The sequence below is a fragment of the Pinus tabuliformis genome, chromosome X, assembly GCF_031772625.1.
Source record: "Pinus tabuliformis cultivar Carrire ecotype Pingquan chromosome X, CPIR1, whole genome shotgun sequence".
NCBI classification, from domain to species: Eukaryota; Viridiplantae; Streptophyta; class Pinopsida; order Pinales; family Pinaceae; genus Pinus; species Pinus tabuliformis.
This window is the reverse complement of record NC_142308.1, coordinates 1540402397-1540427348: the sequence shown is the minus strand read 5'-3', so window position 1 is coordinate 1540427348 and position 24952 is coordinate 1540402397. Positions and strand designations below refer to the sequence as shown.

Genomic DNA, 24952 nt, shown 5'->3' with positions numbered 1-24952 from the left:
ATACATACTTGCAGCAATTGGGTTTCACAAAGAGTGGGGCTGATCCGAACCTATACTTCATTGTGGTGGGTGAGGAGCCTCTCATTCTGGTGTTGTATGTTGATGACGTGATAATCATTGGTGCATAGAGACTCATTGAGGGCTGCAAGAGAGATCTTGCTTCAGAGTTTGACATGAAGGATATCGGCTTGATGCATTATTTTCTGGGATTGGAGGTGTGGCAGGAGGAGGGGCATTTCTTCCTAGGACAAGGGAAGTACATTGTGGATATTCTTAGCATATTTCACATGGAGGACTGCAAACCCATGTCTACACCTATGATCACTAACTGGAAGAAGCTTCACGCTTTTGATTCCGAGTTGGTGGATCATACTCTATACAAATAACTGATTGGTAAATTGATGTATTTGGTCAACACTCGACCAGATATACGTTTTGTAGTTAACACTATGGGTTAGTTCATGTGTGAGCCTAGGAGAGTGCACTGGGTGGCTGCAAAACACATTCTTCGTTACTTCCAGGGGATTGTGGATTTTGGTTTGGATTATAGACAGGGTGATGGAGTGAGACTGGTAGGGTACACAGATTCAGATTGGGCAGGTTGTGCTTTAGACAATGTTTTACAACTCTGACTCCAACTCGGACTCGGCCGAGGGTCGACTCCGACTCTGACTCCGACTCGGTATCGACTCGGCTGGCTCAATTTGAATGACTCGGTTGTTGTAAAAAATACATTAAATATTTATTTTTTATAAAAACACATAATTTTAAAGATTTTTATTCATGTTTCCAAACACACAACATTAGAATATAGATAGAAGACAACATATGATCAAAGTAGGCTCATGAATATATCCATTATATCAAAATGGCACCCAGTGCACTGTCCAATACATACACGATGATGATATAGAGATCAAAACAAAAACACATAACTAAGGAGGCTATAAATGGCCTCTACAACAAAAGTCTGTGACCAGTACTACTGGCTACAGCTAGAGTTTCCAACATCATCTGGCTCAGTGTTACTTGGGAGCAGGAGCGAAAGTGGGGAGCGAGAGTGAAAATGGGAGCGGGAGCGACATTTTTAGAAGCTCCCGGTTTGGGAGCGAATCCCGGAGGAGTTCGAAAACCAATGTCACTAACATCAAGGTACATAGAAGGATTGGTGCTCTTGATTAAATATGAGTTCCATACCCTAATACATGACAAAATTCAATGGAAACATTGCAATCCCCCAATCCTGAAATCCTGAAAAACTGATAAGTCTGTTGGATTTTGAATGAAATCTAAAATTCTACTTTCTCCATATGAAATCCAATGAGGCTGGAACTACTCTCAAACATCCTGAGTCATTTTATGGTAATGTTAAAAATTTAAGTAAAAGGATGAAAATGAAGATTAAGGAGAATGTCACTTTCACGATAAGAATTTAACATTACCATGAAATCTGAATAGTTATCAATACTAGGAGAGGGGAATGGACCCCAAAGACCAAAAAACCAATTAATAAAACCATTTGGAGTCCCCCACACTAAAAAAAAACATTAAAAAATAAAAAAAAATTGCGTTTTTGGGGTTTATTCGCTGCATGAAATGACTCGGCCAAGTTGATACGGACTCGGCCGAGTTAAGACTGACCGGGTCGAGTCATGCCATGACTCGGCCGGGTCAGTGTTAACTCGGTCGACTGAACCGGTTCGACGGCCGAGTCGCAAATTTTTTTACCGGCTCGGACCAACTCGGCCAAGTCGGTTCCGAGCCAGCCGACTTTTAAAACACTGGCTTCAGATAGGAAGAATACTTTCGGGTGCTGTTTTGGGTTGGGTTCAGTAGTTGTGTCGTGGATCAGCTGGAAACAACAATCAGTTGCATTGATCTCAGCTGAGGCAGAGTATATGGCTGCTAGTTTGGCTAGTTGTGAGGCCATATGGCTTCGCAAGGTGTTGTTTGTTCTATTTGGTCAGGCATTGAGACCTTCAATAATTTACTGTGATAATAAGAGTTGCATAAAACTCACGAAGAATCCAGTTTTTCATGACAGGTCAAAGCATATTGAGATCAAGTATCACTTCATTAGAGACTATGTCCAAAAGGGAGCTATCAAGCTTGAGTACATTTCCACAAATGAGCAGGTAGCAGACATTTTCACCAAAGCCTTACCACGGGGCAAGCATGTCTACTTCAGAGACAAGATGGGAGTGGTGAGGAACACTTTCCTCGGTAAGAGGGAGTGTTAAAATTTGGGTACCAGAGGACAAGTGGTTCCCTAAGGCTTTGATCTTTGGCCTAGGGAAAAGTGTCCAAATTTATTTTTTACTTTTCTCCTAAAGTGACTTTATAAGTGGTAAAGTTACATTCTAATTTAAAAGTGACTTTATAAGTGGTAAAGTTACATTCTAATTTAAAAGTGACTTTATTAAAGTCAATGAAAAATTAGAAAGTGAAAAAGTGACTATGGAAATAAAAAGCTAAGTGGGTCTTTATTTAAGTGGGTGAGCTAAAAAATAGAAAGTGAGAATTAAATGCACATTTATTCTCATCTCTAGATCTAAATGAATCTCAACCATTAGATCTTAGGGTAACCCAAGAGGTCATTTAGAGAGTAAAAGGAGAAGAGAAGAGGAAAAGATCAATTCATTATTTCATGAGCATTTGAGAGAAAGAGAAGAGAGAGCAAGGAGAAAATTTTTGAGCAGTGAGGAAGTGAAGGAGAGCAGCAAGAAGACATTTCAGCAAATCTGGGCAGTAGCATTTATTGGCACGCATCCCAAGGCAAAATCATACAGCAGGGGGAAGGCACAAAAAACGAGGAAGAGGGACAACAAAGAAATTGAGGAAGAGGGACAGGAGAAAGGGCATGAATTTCGAGGCAGATTTGGGCACGAATTTTGAGGCAGTCGTATCGCTGAAATCCATACAGTCCGTACAACAAGTTTTGGGCACATTTTTCGAGGCTAGCCGTACAACATTTAATGTTGTTTTATTGCCGAAAAATTTCTGTTTTGGTTGTTTGCAGATTGGCACGATTTTCGAGGTGGAGTGCAAGCACGAAAATCGAGATAAGTTGTAACTTGTGGTTGTTGGAATTTTTACTGTGTATTTCAGTTTCTCTGTAAAATCATTTTCAGAAATAAAGAAGAGCTCTCAAACTGGTTTTTCCGAAGCGTTGTAGGGGTTTTTTCTAGGGTCACATTGACAAAAAATCACTGTGTTATTTTCTGTTTGTGGCTGTCATAATTTTCTTGTGTTTTATTTTTGCAATGTCAGTAGTTGTGAAATCTCTAAGTTCGTGTTTTCAGAAAATATTGTCATTTCCAGATTTTAGAATTTTTATCATGCTTGGATTTAAAACTAAATGCATGGAGTGATAAGAAAAACTGATAACCGGAGTGGGGGTTGAAATTTCTTCATGAATTGCTCCAAATGAATTCAAACTGCCTTGCATATATATAGCCTTTCAGTGAGGTCGAATTATCCTGCTTGAAGCCGATTTGATCTCCTTGAGACCGACTTGGTGTGGGGGGGACAAATAGTATATTTGACTCAATGTTAATTTTTTTTACATGATTCAAAAGCCCAAGAAGGGTCTCTTTTAATGAACAATGACTCTAATGACTCAAAATAAAATCCTAGAAGTCCTCAATGGGGATTTGACCTAAAACAAAATGACCCAAGCATGAAACCCATGCTCTAATAAGTCATAATAATAATAATAATAAAAGTAATTTTCTTCATTCTTTTAGTAAATACATTTCATTGTGACTCAAATACATTTATGAAGAGCGAACCTAGTTACATATTTCAACCTAGGTATTCGTAAGTACAAGTACAAGGAAGATCTCAAAAACACATGAACCATGAAGAATTTAGGAACCACAATGCCATGGACTAGATTTCTGACCAGAGCAATCTATCCAAGGTCCTCCAACAGTTTAGGCACTAACAATGCCATGGACTAGATTTTTGACCATGGCAATCTATCTAGGTGGGACTAAGATGGACTAAAGCTTTCAGCTTCTCTAGGTACCATCAGGCCTACTTTCTAACCATCAACCTAGGGATCTAGGTACGTATCCGAGGTCAGAGCTTCATGACCAACGCCACCCTCCCTACTTCGGGAAGTAGAGGTCGACACAAAGTGTTGGCCATATGTCCTCCTAGGCAATGTGTCTCACACACAAAGCCTCAACTTTCCTGATGATTCAAATTGGTAACAAATCCTCCTGATCGAACAGATTGGTAACAACATATCTCTCCCGATCAAATTGATCGATACCAATAAGCATGTAAAACATGCTATCAACCTCTAAGAGATTTACTTGTACAAGCACAACCCTAATCAGTAACAAACTTTCAAATGTTCATAAATAAATACAAACCTCCGGGGTCTTTCAAACAACTTGATGTTGCTTCTCAATTTATCATGTAGGATTTTCAAATGAATCTTGATAGAATATTCCTAAATCATACATCTTCCTTTCCTACTTTACTTGCAGCAACATATTCTACAAATAGATCTGACTTTTCTTATCTTAGCAGCCCCTCAAAATACATTGTCCAATTTCTTCTTTCAAGGTGTCCATTATGACTATGATAGGCCCTCCCTCTCAACTAGGGAGATTTATAAGCTCCCTCTTAACTTAGGGAGACTCTTTTCTTCCAAGCTCCCTCTTAACTTAGGGAGCTCTACTCCTTTTCTTACGACATCGAAGAATCTTTCAAGGCTTCCATCCTTCTTATTAAAGTTATCATGGCCATTATAACTTTTCTTCATCATGCTTATTATATCAATTTTACTTACGAACATCTTCACCATCTTGAAGATTATGTACCTGCACAACTTAGATAGCAAGTACAACAAAATCTATAGAAGCATGAAGTTAACTTATTTTAGAATTATACAATAATGGAAGCATTAGACTTTATACATTAAATACCTAAACTTAGTTAGGTTTACAAACAAGAAACACATACTTTTATACTTCGACTATATGCTAGGGGTTTTTGTCATAAACCCTAGGTCTCATTATCAAGACTTCGAGCACCTCTATCAAGAGAACGATCTTCATTATATCTAAGGCTTCAATATTTCTTCCAGAGGTATGACATACCCTACTACAAAATATTGCAAACCCTAGAAGCAATTCAAACAAATATTGTTCTATAATGCATCTAACAACTTTAGAACTCATATGTTAGACTTCCACTAGGATTTAGTGCAAGATCCTAGATTTCACACATGAGCCATTAAGCTCCAACAATCAAAACCAATCATAACTAAAATTCAGATTTCAACAATCTTACACAAATCTCAAATTAGCACATTGTCATCATATATTAGAGATTTGAACTTCTACTAAGGTTTAGTTACGACACCCTAGAATTCACAAATACTATCATCCTAGATAATAAAACTTCGACTAGGGCTTAGTTCCAAACCCTAGAACCAATGTTGCACAAAGCAGGGACGCGGAAGCATCATTTCCAAAAATCTAGGAAGCGAAGCGTCTGCTATATATATATATATTTATATTTTTTTGCATTTATACTCAAAACAAACATCCCAAATACCAAATTAGTTGTAGAAGACATGAAAACATGCATATTTTTGCATAAATCAAGATAGATATGGCATCCATGATTCTATTGTAGTTACTAGTATGTACATCAATGATTAATTATTCGAACATCAACCATCTATATTGTAGCAATTACAAACATACATCAAATTTTTAAGCATATTATAAACATAAAACATTTAAGCATATTATAAAACATAAAACGTAGAGCATATTATGATTTATCTAGCAAGTGAGCAATTGTCAACATTTGTCATGTCCAAAATTCAAATAATAATGTTTACGAAATATGTCACTTGGTCACTGCCAAGACAAAAAAGGTTCAAATTCACAAGCCTACAAGTCTAATGATTAATCTATGACAAAAGTAGTAAATTGTGAATATATCTACTAATCTCTCCTCCTTCCACCACGAAGAGAACGTGGTGGCGGGCCTCCATGTGGTGGCAATGAAGAAGATCCTTCCTGTGGAAGTTGTGGCACTGAAACCGATGAAGACGAATCCCCTGCTGTTGGTGTTGAACCATGGAACCTAGGAACCAAGGGACCAGATGGGGGTGGCATCTCAACACGATCATCATCATCCTAGAATTGCTCAAAAAATTCATACAAAAAAAACACTAGTTAACAAAAAAAATTAAAAACATGAATTAGAGAAATGCTTTATAAAGAAAACTCATACCATAATGGATCCTCTAATTGCTCTAATCGCAACACTCCATCCTCCAAATTAGGCTCCTCTAGATTCTTGTCCCAAATCTTAAGGTCTTTATTAGTCTTTGCATCATCACAATAATGGGACAACGATCGCAAGTTGTAATGAACATAAACCAAGTTCTCTGCCCGGTCTAAACTCAACCTGTTCCTTTTAACACTATGGATGAAAGAATAAGAGCTCCAACACCTCTCTGCAGAAGAAGTTTACCACCTGTGATAGCACCCGCAATGTCAAAGTCTATAGAAGTGGAGTAGCCCCTCCATGCATGTTCCACCACTCAAGAGAAGAAAAAGTCTCTCGATCTCTAATTGCATGCATGCTCCCAAATGGACCAGTGTTAAGCGTATAGTTGCTCAATTATCTCCGTACCATGGCAGCCGTCTCCTCATCAGGGACTAATTTACTCAATGCAATCATATATTTTTGTGAACCTCTGGATCTTGGTGTGGTTTTCTCCTGCTCCCCCCCCAGGGGCTGGTGTTGAAAGCCATGATGGATGATAGTATTTAGGTGTCAAAACATATGCTAATGCATGCAATGGAACATTTAGCATTTCCCATCGGTTTTCCACCTCTACACAAATATAATTGTACAAGGTGATATCTCTAGGTTCAACAATGTCTTTAATCTGCCCCAACATGCTATCCATTGCTCATACACCTCCCTAATTATTGGTCGATCTGAATCTCCAAACTTGATCATGTAATAAATTGGTTTGGTGAATTGCAAAACATATTTAACCTGTGACCAAAAGTACATGTCAAGAATAGTGTCCTTGGCTGCATTAGCACCATCTCTATCAGTGTTAATTTCATCCAATGTTTTAGCACACATCATATTAGTTAAAGCTTGTCTCACCTTCACTAGCTGCCTAAAGGTGAGGTAATAACTGGCAAATCTTGTCTTTGCAAGTTTAAGCAACTGCAACTTGGAGTAAGTGCCATAGAAGTAGTTTACCCTTGTATGCCTTGTGATGAATTTAATGAGTTGCTTCCCTCTCCTGTAAAGCTCATTAATCCACCCACATTCTTTATGCTTCACAATATCATGCATCAAAAGGTTCAATGCGTGAACTAGGCACCCAGACCAAAAGATGTGTGGATGAGTACGCTCAATAATTTTTCCTGCTGCCTTACAATTTGTTGCATTATTTGTGATCACTTGAACAACATTATTTGGACTAACATCTTTGATTGATTGCAGTAGGAGATCTGCAATGTTTTGTGAAGATGCACTGATGGAGGAGGAGTCATGACATGTAATAAATACTACACCACTAGCAGAAACACCAAGAACATTTATCAAATGTTGGTTTCTAATATTTTTCCACCCATCTGATACAATGTATACCCCACAATCTACCCACTCATTTGTAAAACATGTCAAAGCTCTTTGAACCTTTGCTTTTTCTCTTTCTAATAACACTGTTCTAGCTTTCTCATAGTTGGGGGAATTGTATCCTTTTGGGGCTTCATTGATGGCCTTTACCATTTCATGCCAATAGGGAGAGCGAAGCACATTGAATGGTACACTGCAAGCACAAAGAAATCGGACTATCTTTCCATCCACATCATCCCTCCCAGCAACATTAAGGAAATCCCCTATTGTTCTTTTACCTACAAAGCTTCCAGAAGTACCATGAGGAGATGAGCTACCAAATCTAGAGGTTGCACTTGATTCAGAATGAGTTTTTTGTTTCTTGTTTTTTTGTTGTGCAACCTCCTCTATTTGGATGTATTTTCTTCTTTGTTCAGATGAAATGTTTGGGCAAATTTGTATCCCCACAACACCCTTATATCATCACTGTCCATCACCCCACAAAGATGCCTCCTCACACGAGTATATGAACCACTAAATGGTTTTCCTCCATGACAACCATGAGGGCACAAAAATTTGTAGCTTCCACCACCCTTTCCCCCTTCAAGTTTGGTCACATAGTTCCACAAGGGTGTTAATGCAGCTTTCCCCTCTAGTGTTTCAGTTTCCCCTTTAGGTTCAACTTCATCCCCTTCCTCTTCAAACCCTTCCTCCTCAATATACATTGGGTCACTCATATTGGGACCACTGTCCTCTTGTGCTTCTTCCCTTCTATTCCTACTCCCCCTTGCCATCATTAAAACCAAAAGTGGAATGATACATAGAAGCCAAAAGAACACCATCTTGGAATATGGATATAGGTGGTGGACAACCTGCAAGTAAATGAGCAAGTAGAAACAATGGGAAAGAGTAGGAGAGGGAGGAGAAAAATACAAAAAAAATGTCAAAAAAATAAGGGAGTTTGGGGTTTGCACTTACCTCTTTAGCTCTTGTAGATGAAGTCCTCCAAGTTCCTACTCCAAGCTCCTCCTCCTTCACTCCGGAAATGGAGGAAGCGTGTACAGAATCGTACACGATCCGTATGCTTCGTCCTCTGAAGCGCGACGTTTCGTACGGCTGAAGCGCCGTACAAAACACGCTTCGGGCACACGCTTCCAAAATTTCCAGGAAGCATGTTTATCAGTCCGAAACGCGTTTCGGTTTTTCCGAAGCGTGTTTCGGATGGCGTTTCCCCCACACATCCGTACGGATCGCGTTTTGGGGTTTAGATCCGGGGGGGGGGACGTTTCCTACAACACTGCCTAGAACTCATGACCATTATCAATTAGGTCAACACATATATCTAGGACTTCATCGTCATGCATAAGCATATCATAACATGTTTTAGTCAAACCCCAAGACACAAACATCAATATTTATAACAAACCTTGATTAGACCAGGGTTTCAATCGGACAAACACACATATACCTAGGATTTCATTTCTAGGACATTATGAGGGTCTTTGCTCAAATACTGTACCAAACCCTAATGATCTAGGGTTTCAATACATAACAAAGCAAACCCTACTTTATTAATACTTCAAAGGTTTGAGATTTTAGTCATCACCATTCAACCCTAACAAGCTAGGGTTTTCATAACCATACCAACACCCCAAACATGACATTATCAACGCATCAATCATTTCAGACTTCATTAATAACCCTAAGTAGGCTAGGGTTTCACACATTATCATCAACATACCCTTAAGTTAGGGTTTTTACAAAGAACCTTTATAGGGTTCCACAAGAGAAATCAAAGATATGAGGAGGGTAGACTTATCTAATGATAAATCACCCAATCAAGAATTTTTATGATTCAAGAGAGCTAGACACAAAATATGTTAGTAATGTAGATTAGTTTATCAAGAATGAATATACCTTTATGAAGAGAGCAGAACTTATAGCTTAAGGCATACATATTGTTTCTTAACAAATCTTGTAACTCCAATGCTTTGTCTTGTGAAGCCTTCTTTCATATTCCTTGAGTATTCAACAATCTTTTCCTAAACAAGGAAAATATGAATAGAAATGTGATTAGTATTTAATGCAAGCAACACTAGATAAGTAAGTAAAACTAAAATGAAAAGGTAATAAGATACTTATCTTTGGAAGTTGGTGAGGGCTCCCTCCAAGCTTGAGGGATACCTATAACGTTAAAAACAAATCAAAAATGTTTTTCTAAAATATGTTAAACCTACAAATACTAGAAATAAAAAAAAGGAAATAACTACAGCTTAGAGCAAAGGACTTAGTAGTTTAAGTCCCTTATATCCAGTTCTTCAGGTTTATTCTTCTTTGGAGATCCTTCTTTAGCAACATTAGCTTGGTCTCTGTTTCTTTTCTTGTTATTCGGATTGTTGGGACAAATACTTCTATAGTGACCCATTTTGTGACATTGCTAGCTTTCTATTTTGGACATATCAACCTTCTTTCTTCGCCCTTTTGAGTTCTTGAAGTTTCCTTTCTTGTGAGAATCGGAGTATGCATTTGAAACCTTTTCTTCTTCATTGTTGGATACTAATGAGATTCTCATTTCTTCTTGGCTGCAAGCATTCCATAATTGCTCGAAGGTAGGAGCTTCTTTCTAGTTGTTGAGACCTGAAGCAAAAGAGCTCCAAGTAGGTGGCAATCCCAACAATGCAGTAATTACTAGATCCTTTTTCGGTACAATTTCGTCTAGGGCTTGAAGTTCATCTCTAATTCTAGATATCCTTACAAAGAATGAAGCCACAGTGTCATCCTTCGTCATTTTTGTAGTCCTTAATTCATTCTTCAGACTTGCTACTTGATCGATGTTCTTGATAGTGAACAATTTTGATAAGGCTTCATACATTTCTTGAGCATGGTCTATATTGGAAATGTATGGGACAAGATTGTACTTTATGCTTTCTAACATCAGTGTCATAGTCAAAATTTCTGACTCTTTAAACTTTGCTTTATTTGCATCACTAGATTCTTTGGTAGGTTTCTTCACCTTTCCTTTGATCAAATCCAAGACCTTGTTCTTTTCAAGAATGAGGTCAATTCTCTTCTTCCATGCATGCTCCTTCCAATTTTTCTCACTCTTTATTTTGTTAGACACTGTCCTTGAAGATAGTGAGCTTCTTCCCTTATGAGAGCTCCTTATATGATCCCTTGTTCAATCCTTTAGACTCCTTTCAGTGGATTCTCAAAACTACTTTTTTCCTTCTTCACCTTAGCTCTGATACTATGTTAGAAAATTAGAAAGGCAGAAAGATTTTCTTATATAGATAATTACTTATGATTCTTTTATCTTTATGTTCTTCTTTTGTCTTTTAGTTCATCAAGCAATTAATAAAACAATAGCACAAGGACAATAGATGTAGGCGGACAGCCAGGACAAAACTCCAATCTAGGGGAAAACCCAGTGAACAATTCTTCCTTCAATAGTTTCTCAAGATAATCCAAGACTCTTGATCTAGACAAAGACTTCCTCCACACAAAGTCAGCCCTCAATCCTTCTTGCAAATGATAACCCTTCAAAAGAAACTTCGACCTAGAAACACCAACTTGCAGTAGCAGCTTCGACCCAGCAACTGGCAGCAACAACAACAACAACTTCGACTAGACAAAGAAAACTTTGATCTCCCTAGATACTCCTCTGATGTGAGAGATAGATGGCTCAAAATTTTGATCTTGATGTCTTCTTCCTTCCTCCAAAATTTCGCACTCTTTTTCAGCCCCTTTCAACCTCTTCTTCAACTTTGCATTTCCCAACTTCCAGCTTTTGTATATCTAACTATGAGAGGGAGAGTGAATTGCTCCAAATGAATTCAAACTGCCTTGTATATATACATCCTTCCAGTGAGGTCGAATTGTCTTTCTTGAAGCCGACTTGATCTCCTTGAGGCCGACTTGGTGTGGAGGGGACAAATAGTATATTTGACTCAATATTAATTCTTTTTACATGATTCAAAATCCCAATAAGGGTCTCTTTTAATGAAAAATGACTCTAATGACTCAGAATAAATCCTAGAAGTCCTCAATGGGGACATTGACCTAAAACAAAATGACCCAACCATGAAACCCATGCTTTAATAAGTTATAATAATAATAATAATAATATTTTTCTTCATTTTTTTAATAAATACATCTCATTATGACTCAAATACATTTATGAAGACCGAACCTAGTTACATATTTCAACAACGACCACTCTTTTTGAGTGGGCATCAAAAGAAGGGGATCAATGTCTCAGAACCAATGACAATGGCCTCCACCTGTAATTAACAGCCAAGATTGTTTTTGAAAATTTTCTACATTTTTAGGTGAAATCCCATCCTCTCACATGAAAGTATGTCATAATTTGGATATATCCCATAACTGGAACCCAAGAATCATTTATCCAGGAACTGAGTGGCCCTTCACCCATCCTTCTGACAATAAAATTTCCAATTAAAACCTAAGAAGCCATTTCTGTCACCTCATGGAGGTTAACGTCTTTGCCCAAAACAGGCTTCAGTGGCTTGTTTAGTTTTACACACTTTTTTGATTGTTTATTTGTCATTCCTTTAAAACTAAATCCACGCCTTCCCTCTTGTCACTCGCTAGGAATTTGAAGCCAGATCATGCACTTGCTGACCCTCAACCACATCCAAATGACCAACAATAGGTGGCTTTGAGGCCACTTTTTTCCCTGAGAATCTTGAGGCATCCCATCTCCTACACTCGACAATGGAATGCAGGGAAGTACCACTGGGATGAAGCCTTGTGCCATTGTAACTAGACAGCTTGCTTGTAGTAGTGGTGACCCCCCCACTCATTATCCCATATTTCTTGACCACTTGGGAGCTTAACCCATACTAAGACAAAACTTTATGGCTCAGAAAAAAGCCTGCAACATTTGTACCTCAAGGCACAGATTGCAATGAGATCCTGGATCTAGGTGTGCTCCACTAAAGTCTGGAGAAATAGCACCTGGCATTGCATTCATTCCAGTGTGCTGCGAGATCCAAAGAGTCACCTGCCCACATGAGCTCTCCACCAAATGAAACTACAGAATTGGACTCCGGTGGCATTTCCACTCCTTAAAAGGGTCTACTCTCTCTACATAAATTTCTCCAATATTTCTGTTTCTGTAGGTGAATATCCTGTGCAATTCACTGATTAATTATTTAAGCAGATTTATCTAAACTTGAGTTTGATATGCACCTCAAGGATGTGAAGCTAGAGATTGCATATCCGAAATTGCAACCCACCTGCCCCCTGTCAGTGCACTATTTGTGTGAAGTCAAGAGATGTGTCTTTGAGCTTTTGCAACCTCTAGGTGTAGATCAAACCAGAGTTTAGATGGTTTTGTTCTAGTGTATATATCCAATGCATTTCACGGACCATCTACAATCAGTGCAGAGTTACATGCACACACACACTTGGAATGTTAATGGATCTCTGTACTCTCACTTGGGCTGTAGAATATCTTTCTTTTCTTAGTGCAACACATCCTTGCACACACAAACAGACAAAGTGTTGATAGATCTCTTCACCCCCACCTGGGTTGTAGAGTACCTTGCTTCTCTAAGTGCAATTGTTTGAAGTTTTTCTTATGTTGGACGAGAAGGGTCACACACCATCTACTTAAGGAAATTGCTGACTTGGAGAAAGGAATTTCACTGTTGACTCTCTTGAGTAGATTTGTAAGAGGAAATGCTTATAAGGGAATGGTTACTATTTATAGCATTGCTAATTTCTCTCTTTTGCTCACAGCTTTGGTTAAGCTCACAGGTACATTATTCAATGCTGCAACCTCTAATATGGTTTCCACTGGTATTGACTTGCCATTTTCTTCTGGAAGTAATAAACTAGAGCGACGATCAAGGGACCGTCTCGGTGATTTTGCGAGAGAACTTCGATTGCTCAGGGGTGTTGACATGTCAGGTAAGTTGGTTCCATTTAGAGCCAAACAGTGGATTGATTATAGGAATTTTTGGACAGTGGCCAATGCAAAAATCTGCAGATGTTAAATTAGAAGGGAAAGATCATGTCTAAGGAATACAGCATTGAATATGAGGCATTTGGAATTTTGCAATGAGTTTGACAATCAGATTCCTGTTCATTGTAAATCTTGACTCCTTTTTTAATGCTCAACAATACTAGGAAATTTATTGCGTCTTAATCTTTTCAATCAGCGGTTGAATTATGATACAAACTGCAGTCATGGGTGTTAGGATCATAGGTGAAATAATCTCTTATTAATCAAATTAATCCTGATGCAATCAATGAAAAGATTATTCGAAATGACACTGACTGTTTCCTCTAACATTACAGGTATACGAAAATTGGCTGATTATTTCCCAATCATTGTTGATTTAATATTTTTGGGACCCTTGCAGATTAATTAATGATTATGTCATCTATGGTTAGAATTAATGAGGATGATGACCTGATTGCTTTGGATTTTACATGTACAGGCCGCAATTTTGGTGATGAGGGAATAATATTTTTGGCTGAAAGTTTAGCTTTCAATCAGGTTATTTTTGCATATGAATATCCTGATTTCCAATCGCTAGAGTTAGTTGCAATTTCACTTTCTTCACAATACCCTTCTGTTTTATCTTTCTTATCGCTCGTGCTAGATAGATATACACCATTTTTAACAAAATCTCTGAAATTTTTTGTAGCATGTACTGCTAAGAAATGAGCCATATGGATTATTGAAATTTAACATTCATGATTCAGACTGCAGAAGAGGTAGATTTTTCAGCAAATGGCATAACAGCTGTGGGTTTGAAAGCACTTTCGGATGTTCTACCTTTGAATGACTTTTTAAAGGCGCTTAATCTCTCTGGCAATCCGGTTGGTGATGAAGGAGCTAAGGTTGTTTTCTTTACACAAAATACTGTTTTCTTTACACAAAATACTCCAAACTGGGTTTAGTTTACGTTACATGGCATCTAGGAATCTCTACATAATCAGTCTTTCACATTTTTGTTACAAATGAAAATGATTGAGTGCCCCTTTTTGTTCTGGGTTTGACAAGGAAAGAAAAGGTGACAACATGGTTTTCCTGGATAAGTAGCTATGCAACGACTGTCTGGTCAGGAATACATAAATAAGGGAATGAAGTGATAATTTGTGGAAGTATAGGCAAAACATCTAGATATTTAACAACTGTATGATGTTTGGGGTCTTTTCATTTTAAGTAGTTATAGCAGTTTGGATAATCTTTTTGTGCATCTCAATTTTCATGGATACACCTGCTTTCCATCTATTTTTTAATGTTATAAGGGGTGTTTTGTATTTATTTCATAAGTTTACCACAGCATGATTGTATTATGATATTTTTGTCATTATCTTTTTTTCTTTTCTTTTTATGCGTTTACTAGCTTTTTATATGTATCTTTGGAGGCTTTTCTTCATTGCAAGGAGGTTTCTAAGCATCTTGTTACCCACCACGTAGAACAAACAAAGTTCGACCTTCAAGTTAAATACTCCAGAAGACTTGGAATATGTAGATCTCCATTGAGATACAAGAATATATATTAAAATGTATGAGTAAGAATGATGTTACAATTAAGAATGAGGGGCTTTCTTATATACCAAGCAGGTGTCCTTTTATGAACGGTTATGTCTCCTTAGATATGCCTCTTTGTTTAACTAATTATTACTTATTTACTAAGTCACAGGACACGTCCCTCAGGGTCTCGTGTCGGACATGAAAACCGCCCTAAAACGTGTCGAAAACATTTTTCTTCGTGTCCTCCAATCGAGACACATGTTTTGGACGTGTCGAAAATGTGCCCTAACGTTTTTGGTTCTTAAGACACGTGTCCCATGAAAAGTGACATTTAAAACCTGCAACATGGCTTATTTTTGGCTTTTTTTGTCATTGTTCACCACCGAAGTTGAGTTTGCTCGTCGCTTGAATCCAATTTGTTGTGTAGTGTGAGGGATTCCATCAGATTCGAGAGCAATGCTCACAACTTCACATCAACCTGGACCTAGAGATGTAGGAGATGAGCGTTCACATGCTTTGTTGAGAGTTTGGAGCACTTAAATTTCTTGTAAGTTGTGTTATAGCCTATGGAACTTAACTTAATTATACACGAGTGACCACGTATAGATCATGTGTTGAAATAAAAATCCCAACTCCCCATCATGTGCTCATTGCTCACTACACCTTCGAGGTCTAAAGGGAGGGAAAGCTCGATCAACGCTCTAGTCAACAATGAAGTTTGAACATACATAAATTTATAGTTCATAAACTACCTTATGTGAAGTTTGAACATGATCAAACTTGTTTGAAGTTAATAACAAAAATTATAACATGAACAATGAACATTGAATTGTGAACATCATTGATGTAGTAAATTAATAAACTAACTAGTAAATTACTAAATAGTAAATAGTGTATACTAAATACTAAATAGATATCATCATGATTCATATCTATATGGATCAAGCACTATATTTCAGTGTTTTTTAATATATATATATATAAACATGTCCCTCGTGTCCTGTTTCTGGGGTCGCTGCGTCTCGTGTCAAATACTCGTATTTACATGTCCTCCGTGTCTCGTGTCCTCGTGTTATGTGACTTAGCTTATTTACATATTATTATGTTTATTATTTATTATCTATATTTATTACTTTTACATAATTATATTCATAACAACGACACCCATAGGAGAAATTTTCTCCTAGATTTGACTTCATCTGGTAGCCAACAGCCACTAGATAGCTCGATGTGCCACCATTTTCTACCATCATAGCCAACCATTATGTGCCCTCGCCCATCTGTTATGATCGTATGTTTGAAGGTGGGCCTTCCAATCCTGAATGTATGGCTTTTCATTGTGTAATTGGGTATTTTTGCTTACTTATCATGGACACATCTGGACATGGATTAGTGGGAGGATTCAGCGGAAAGAATGGGTTTGGTCTGTAGTCTTGTCTCCTCGTCCAATTTGACGGTTAGTCTTGTACCTTATTCCCATGGGATCTCCTCTATTGGCTACTAGCTTTAGAAGTGGCACTACAAGGGAAACCTTGATTTTGGCTGCGTGGTCCCGCTGCTCGATAGCACATACATCACTCCCCTCTGCTTATTATAACCACTTTTCACATATTTCCCATCCAGGTCTAAATTTGTCCCTCCCTCCCCTTGTCCACACTTTGGGTTAGGCCTAGAATGATGTCTTAGAGGTTGATGCAGCTAAAAAAAATAAAAGCATAATTTGGCCACTTACAACAACAAATGTACCATAAAATGCAATATATGGCCGGGGCAAAAATTTAGCACATGGACAAAAGCCAAACATGGGCTCTACCCCTATTATTGTGGTCATCACCTTGGTTCCTAGGGCCCCTATGTGAGCCCCCTTCATCATTAAGGAACCCATGATTGTCCCAACCCCTAGTGGGCGATGAGCTGCCCAATCTTAAGGGGGTATCCACTGCTATATTATTCACATCATGCTCTGATTCCCTAGAGCCCTGAGCAGTAAAAGAAAAGAAAAATCAATAAAAGACAAAAGACATATGAAGAAGGGTGGAAAAACAAAGGCCTGAGGTCACTCATGTATCACGATTGCTCCCTCCTATATCTATACACCCATGTGTGGGCTTTCCTTATTATAACTTCCCTTGTACCATGACATGTGGCTTAGAGCCTTCCCCTACTACCCCACTCCGTTCCATAATTATATCACATGACACTTGTCATTTGACGGGTGTACCATGGACCTGTCACTCCCTTAGAGGTTGAAACCACCTAATAGGGTCCTCGATTAACCTCCCTCTTGAAGCTGGGGACACATGTACATTCTAAAGTCCATTATGGAAGGGCATGCCGCTATGAAGTGTCCACTTGGGCCCCTGATTTGTAAGCTCATTTACTCATTTGCACTAATGAAATTGTTGTATTGGAAGGTGAGGAGATGCATTGGATCTTATATAGGATTGCAGGTGGGTCTTCATCTTGGGGTTTGGCCTCCCTATACGGGATCCAAGCCCTCTAGAGGGTCATGATGGCACTTGTAGGGTGAGCGTTGAGAGCCATGGGCCTCCTCCACAACAAAGCATTGATTGCCATGCCATGGGATCCTTCAGCACCACATTTGACTTGCTCGTGCCCCACTCATGCAGAGATGATGATGCACTTGGACCACATTGCCCAGCTAACCACATGCTTCTACTAGACACTTGGCATATGGTCTAGGGGCCCAGATGGAGTTTTGTCTCACCTAGGGAGACATGGGAGGGCTTCTATGGTCATTCTTGCCCTTATGGATGGAGTATTGACATGTTGATGTAGTTGGAGACCCATGAGACCATTCACTGTGCTCCCACAACCACTTGGGAGTACCACTGATGTTTTGCTTGGAAACCAAGGGGCACTTCCCTTGGTCATTATCATGAGAGCCCTCCTATCCGGTTTGGCACATGGAGGACTTGTCTAGTCCTTCCAACGAACCATTTGCACTATTTGTCTATCATTTTAGCCCTCTTGAGAGACTTATTGTGTAACTTTGGAGCTATTTGGTGGGCTTGTCACTAATAGATTTATTATTTGGCACATTAGGGTAATATTAGGGGCTTGTTAGTTCATATTTTGATATCACATGACATGTATAAATAGAGGAGGCCTAGCCTCACTCTAATCATCATCATTTTGATTTTGACTTCTCTTCTTGAGAATTTCGGACCTGCACTTTTGGACGAGTTTTTGGAGAATAAATGCACTTTGATGTTTGGATAAATTTCACACTATTGTCTTGGAGCTTCTTTGGCATGTTGTGGATGGATGGATATATTCTCATTATTTTGTAAGTACTTTGATGTCATATCTTTCTTATGCTAAATGTCTAATGCATGGAATGTCATTTCTATATCTTGAATGTGCCCTAAATTAATGCGAATTTGTAACAAGCACTTAGATTGTGAAAGTATTGTGTGCATTATTCATAAATGATGAGAATGAATGTTCCTAGAGGGTTACTATGTATGTTGTATCCTTGAAACTCCATCATTACATTGCCAACAAGTATAAATGTCTAGAGTAGCCGTCAAACTTTCTTATTAGGGTTTGTGACGCTGCAATAGGCCTCCTTGAGATAACGAAGTTTGAAAAACAAGGTTGCTTTGACTCCATTTTCCCATAAGGACTAGGCACTGATCTAAATACTAGGTGATCACCTTAAATTTCACCTTTTTTTTTGCCTTAACCCTAGAATCTCTCCTAGGGCCTAGTGCGAAATGCATTAGGTAGGTCCCCTTGAAGAGTGAATTGGTCCATTGCTACACTGGGGCCTCCTCTAGGTCTCATCAAAATTTGAGCGAATTCCCATGGCTAGATTTGGAGATATCCTAAGCTCTAGTTCCGACATCATATCTAAAACTAGGCTTCTTTGGTTAGTGGCTTTCTATAGGTCAACCATACTTGAAAACTCATTGGAAGTTAACCATTCATTGGCCTATCTTATCCTTGCTTGTCTTAGGGCATTTTATTCCTCTTTGATCTTTCAAACCCTAAGCCTAGTTAAGGCATTCCTAGGTCTCTCTTGTGGTCCCAATCATCATATGATCTTAATCTCGCAAAACCTTAAGAGAGGTCCTTTTCCCTTTTTTAGGAAGCCTTGATCTAGTACATAACTCTTTATTAAGCACTCTTTCACCTATGTCTAGGCTTGCTACTCACAAGCCTTTCTTGGAGAGTCCTTCCCTTGACTTTTTGAAGCAAGCAAGCTATCATTTGAGCCTCTCCTTTGAATGGGCTTTGGAAATCATATTGTACATTGTTATTGACCTCATCTTTGTAGTGATTTCCTTCATACTGGGACTCCTCCCATCGGCGAAAGTCCGTAAAAAGCAGGGGATATTGATCGAGGTGACAGTGGGTCCTTGTCTCGTTGTTGCCATTTGGTCTAGTAGTTGTCCGGGTCCCTTAGGAACCCCTACTAGGACCCTTGCTAGATTGTGTGGTAACACATCCAGGGGAAGAAAACAATGGCTTTATTAATGATACCTCGCCTGGGGTTCTAACCCCCTGAATGCCTTCGACGTTGCAGGCACTGTGGCCTTGACCACTGCAAGGTCATCTTGATAACCACGAGTGAGGGTCTAAACTCCGCAAGCTGGGTGAGAAAGGTGGTCCTATCTTTCTATCAACCAAGCTTATGCTTGGAGGTTAATTGATTAATGCACGACTAATCCTCTAATGAGCTGCAAAGTATGAGTGAATGTGTTAAACGAGATTATTAGGTGATCCTCTTAAAAACTTTGAATTTTAGATTAGATGCTTATGATGTTCAATTCACTTGCTGATCCAGGAGGATCTCGAGACACCAAGGGGATGGATAAAGGCTCGAAATTCAAAATGGCAGAAAGGAGAATTTGATGGCATCAGTTGAGAGGGCTCGTCTTCCTGATCACGATGGCATGAACGGTTTGTCAATCCGAGCTCGTATGCAAAAGATAGAGCTCTTCAAAGATTGGTATGGCAGAGGAAAAATGGGGCCCACAGTGCGCCACATGCCATCCCAGTCAGCACGTGGGACCCACATGGCAGCTTGACACATGGCAGCCCGTCATTAGCCTCCTAAACCTGCACAAGAAACATTTTGGTTATAACTGCAGTTTTTATATAGTTATCCACTTAACTATATCAAAAAACCAAATCAAGAAAGAAAATATATATAATAATAACCAAAACCATATAATAATATGGTTATACCATACATGGTAAAATGTTATAACCAAACCAAAACACATATAACAAATGGTTATAAAAAGGTGGACGTATATGGTTTAACCATATACCATATAAGGTTATGGTGGCCAATGTATGGAGGCAAACGTATGGTGGTTATAACAAGTTGGAAACCATACAACGAAGTTCCATATAAAGGCAACGGTCAACGAAGAAACGGATATGGTGAAGATTGCACGGAGATACGGTGGTTGGGGAAGGCAGCCACGTGGTGGTCCCGCCTCCCCATAAGCTTCAAACGTACAAAACAAGGATTCCGTAGGATTGGGATGGGTGAGAACAGTTAAAAAATATTTTATATATATATATATGGCATACGGTTTATGAAAAATGGAATGTGGTTATTTTAAAATGGGTTTTGGTAAAAATAAACCATAACCACATTATGGATTAATCCGCCTAGGTTTATATAAAACTCATTTTTTTAACCATTGTAAAGGAGGGAGATCAGCGACACGAATTTCGAGACAAGGTGGTGGAACTTTGAGCACTCAGAAACACTGGTGGAACCTTGCTTGAGCAAAATTTTTGCAGGAGGGTGATTTTGGTCCAGTATCAGAATTGGGCAAGTTTTATATGGATTTTACACCTCTCGGCGACGAGAATCCATTGGTGGTGTCAGTTTCTGCAACAGAGCTCTCCAATTTTCGGGCACTTTTTAGCATGGAGGTATAATGCTCCATTTTGTAAATTGATGAATGTAATTTCTTTTGATGCCATTTTTAATGAATGAAGGCCTCCCCATTGATCGAGCAGGGCCCGGAGACGTAGTCCAGGAGGGACGAACTCCGTTATCAAGTTCTTGTATTCTTGTCTTCTCATGTGTTTCTTCTTCTTCTTACATGTGCACATTTAAGTTTCTCTTTGGTTAAGCTACAAACTGTTTATGTAATTCTTTTCATGCATCTATAAACAAAAGATATTCTGGATCAATTGCGCAAACAAGTACTTAAAGAAGGCAATTATGGGAACAATCTCAACCAAGAAAATGTGCTAATGGAACAAGATCAACAAAATTCTGAAGCATAAAATCTGTTACTAAAGCATGAAAACTGATAGCTTGTAGGCTTGAATGTAAAAATACACGAGGTAGTTTAAATAATAATTTTATATATATATATATATATAAAATGTATAAGTGATGTCGAATGTTACAATGAGGCCTTGCTTTTATACCTAAGCAAGTGACCTTTCATGATTAGGCATGTCTTTTTACTTAACTTAATGACTATTTAACATAATCAATATTTGATTATTTAATATTTACATTTATTAAATTTATTTACTTGTTATGAATTATATTCATAACATAGCCCCTTCCTTTAGAATCTTTGTCCTTAAAGCTTATTGTCGGCAATTTCTCTCAATTTGCATTTGTCATCTCGGCATATGTAACTCGATGCCATTGGCACCTTTGCCTTGAATAATTCACTTGGTAACACTGTCTTGAATCCAGGGTTATCGTTTTTTTAAAATAATTCTATTTTTTTTAATAACTCTACATTTTTTTTCAATAACTCTAATTTTTTTTCCCTTTATATGGCTCTAATTTCTTTTTTCAATAATTCTATTTTTTTGTTTTATTTTTTTCAATAACTACAATATATATATAGATATCTTTTTTTTTTAATTTTTAATTTTTTTTAAAGGATAGGAATTTTATATATTTTGATTTTTGTTAACGTTAATATAGATTTCGTTTCTTAAATATAATCACAATCTAACACAAATTTTAGCCTCGCGCTTTGCACATGTTTATATAGGTACAATCAAGAAATACGTTAAAAACAAATTTAACAAATGACCAACTTCCTTTTTTCATGGTTCAAATTCTAATAGAAGTCGTTTAAAGACGAGGGAGAGTGCCTCTTGTTCTTCTCCAAATTTAACATACTCACTGTAATCCATAGTGTGAACACTACTTTGGTAACGAGAGATGCAGACTGCTTTTCGAAGAGACTCAGTTATGCGACCCTTAAACCTTGATTTTCGCACAAGAGAATCAATTGTCTGCTTCTTTGTCCAACCCTCTTGTAGAGCAACTTCGGGCAAGAATGTTGCCTCGCGTGTTGTATTATCATATGGATCACTAAACTTAATAATTATACCATGCTTTCCGATATCCCAATCTAGATAATTGGCTGCCACCTCGTAATCTGTCAGGATAGACACTATGCATTCTAGCTTTAGAATTTCTGCAGCCTCTATAGGTGGGAAGCAGATATCACGTAGGGCACTTTCAAGCACGTAGTCTTTCAACCCGTTATAAGCACTGCTGGCGTCAAGTGAATCGACGCTTCCTCTCAGATTCGGTTTCCCACCATCAACTTTTTCCCATGTGACAAATAATGGATGTTGGCCATCGTCAAAGGCAGGAGGAGGCACAGGCTCGCCGGTGTAATGAGCCACTAAAGTGTCGAAGCAGTACACCACCATTTCTTTGCTTGCAGACACCATCTCGAATCCCCTTATTGAATGATTTTTTTTACAGATGAAAGGTACGTGCAGAAATAACAAAAAGAAATCCCTTGACTTGTGGCATGATGGGTGACTCGAATGTTGGATCAATTGGCAGAATGCTGGTTCGATTGGTAGCTTACGGATCGATTTGATGCGACGGTTGATTGGTTGAAGCGGCGTGACTGCTACGTGTTCCAAACCTCTATCCATCTCGACGATGGGTTGTTCTAAAGGTTGGGCATCTTCCTCCATGACCAGAGTTTCGATGCCCTTGCCATAGCAAATTGGACAAATGGAAGCAATATTGTTATTGTTATTCACATGCTCCTTCGAAATCGTTATGTTACGCGACTGCTGAACAATGTCTATGTCATCATCATCTAATAAGACAAAGAGTGATTCTAGGTCACGACCAATTCCTTCTATCTCATTATCCTCTAATAACCGCAAGGTCAAATCTGTCTCACCACCAAGTGCTTCTACGATGTGATTATGAGAGTCCAGTAACAGTTCGTCTGAGAGTCTTACACTATCATTTTTGGAATCCGTTGAATTGATATTATTGGATGGTGAGCAGGTTGAGGAAGTTGACCTTCTTCCACCCTGCGCACTCCGGCTTCTTTGCCGTCTTGACCCGCTTCCTCCGTGGTATTCCATCTTGATATATTTCAAAAATGAATTGATGTTTTCAAGTATTTTGGACCTAATTTTATCCAGCATCTGCTTCGTGTTCTTAGTTTCTTGTTCCTCAAGATAGTTTTCATCCACATCAAGACCAGTTGAAACTTCAGAGATTTCCACCTCTACACTTGGAAATGCGGAAGAAACCCCAATTTTTGAGTATAGCGTACTAGTAGCCCCATCACTTTCAGATACATTATACACTGATTTGTTTTTAATGTGAAATGCAACAAGAGAATGAATTTGCAGATTCAAACGTGGCTATTGAATTGGCCTCAGAATCCAGAAGAATTGCAAAGCTATCTAGATTCTCAGAAATGGTAGTGGTTGTGGAATCATGCAGTGGAATAGATACCACATCATTGCTGTCAGTAACTGGCACCACCTTAATTGGACCAGATTCAGGGTCTTTTAGTTCCACTTTTTGAATGGAGACAACCATAGCAGAAATACTCACATCACCCTCACCGCCTTCAAATCTCAGACCGTTAGTTTCCTCATGAAGAAGAAAGCACTGGTTTGTACCTGTAGTCTCATGCAGTTCGCTTGAAACCTTTGCATCTTCCTCATTGTTATGATATTGTTCATCTTCTTTCCCTGCTTTGCCTAATTTCGTTTCTTCATTATCGCTATTGTCTTCCTCTGAATAACTTTTCTTTAGACATGCTGAAACTTCTGCACATGATTTTTCTAATTGCTGAAACGCTTCTTGAATTTTACTAAACTGCTCAACTCATTTGGGATGTGAACATAATGGCACATTGTGCGGCGAACAACGTTGAAAGGCCCGCATGATTATATTGTGTGCCATGGCTCTGATACCACTGAAGCATAAAATCTGTTACTGAAGCATGAAAACTGATAGCTTGTAGGCTTGAATGTAAAAATACATGAGGTATTTTAAATAATAACTTATTATATATATATAAAATGTATAAGTGATGGCGAATGTTACAATGAGGCCCTGCTTTTATACCTAAGCAAGTGACCATGTCTTCTAGACATGCCTTTTCACTTAACTTAATGACTATTTAACATAATCAATATTTGATTATTTAATATTTACATTTATTAAATTTATTTACTTGTTATGAATTATATTCATAACAAATTCCCAAATACAAATCACTTCAAGTTCAATTCAATGATTATCAATCTCAATGTAACAAATTCTCAAATAAATCCTTTAACAATGTGATGCGTAAATTGGAAGCCAATGATTAGCAACACCAATGGAGCAAGATGAATTTAAACACAATTAGCGATTGCTAATATCACAATTTTAACCACAATATTATCGCAAGGAGATGATATCATAAGATTAACTTTAGATTGCAATGATGTTAAACAAGATAATGCTCTTATCCAATTCCTTATGTCACTTATCAATTAGAAGCAATATGTGATATCAATAGAATGCCAATGTCA

At 38.2% G+C, this 24952-nt stretch overlaps 1 protein-coding gene and 1 pseudogene across 1 annotated transcript in view; one reads left to right on the top strand and one right to left on the bottom strand.

Annotated features, from left to right (window-relative positions):
- Positions 1-24952, top strand: part of LOC149145922 (uncharacterized) — a 182884-nt gene that overhangs the window by 62825 nt on the left and 95107 nt on the right. Inside the window, exons 3-5 of the mRNA XM_089447375.1 lie at positions 13381-13551; positions 14085-14143; positions 14353-14490. Of these exons, the coding sequence (XP_089303501.1) occupies positions 13381-13551; positions 14085-14143; positions 14353-14490 (368 nt within the window). The remainder of the gene's footprint in view (positions 1-13380; positions 13552-14084; positions 14144-14352; positions 14491-24952) is intronic.
- Positions 22202-22840, bottom strand: LOC149145923 (uncharacterized protein At2g38710 pseudogene; annotated as a pseudogene).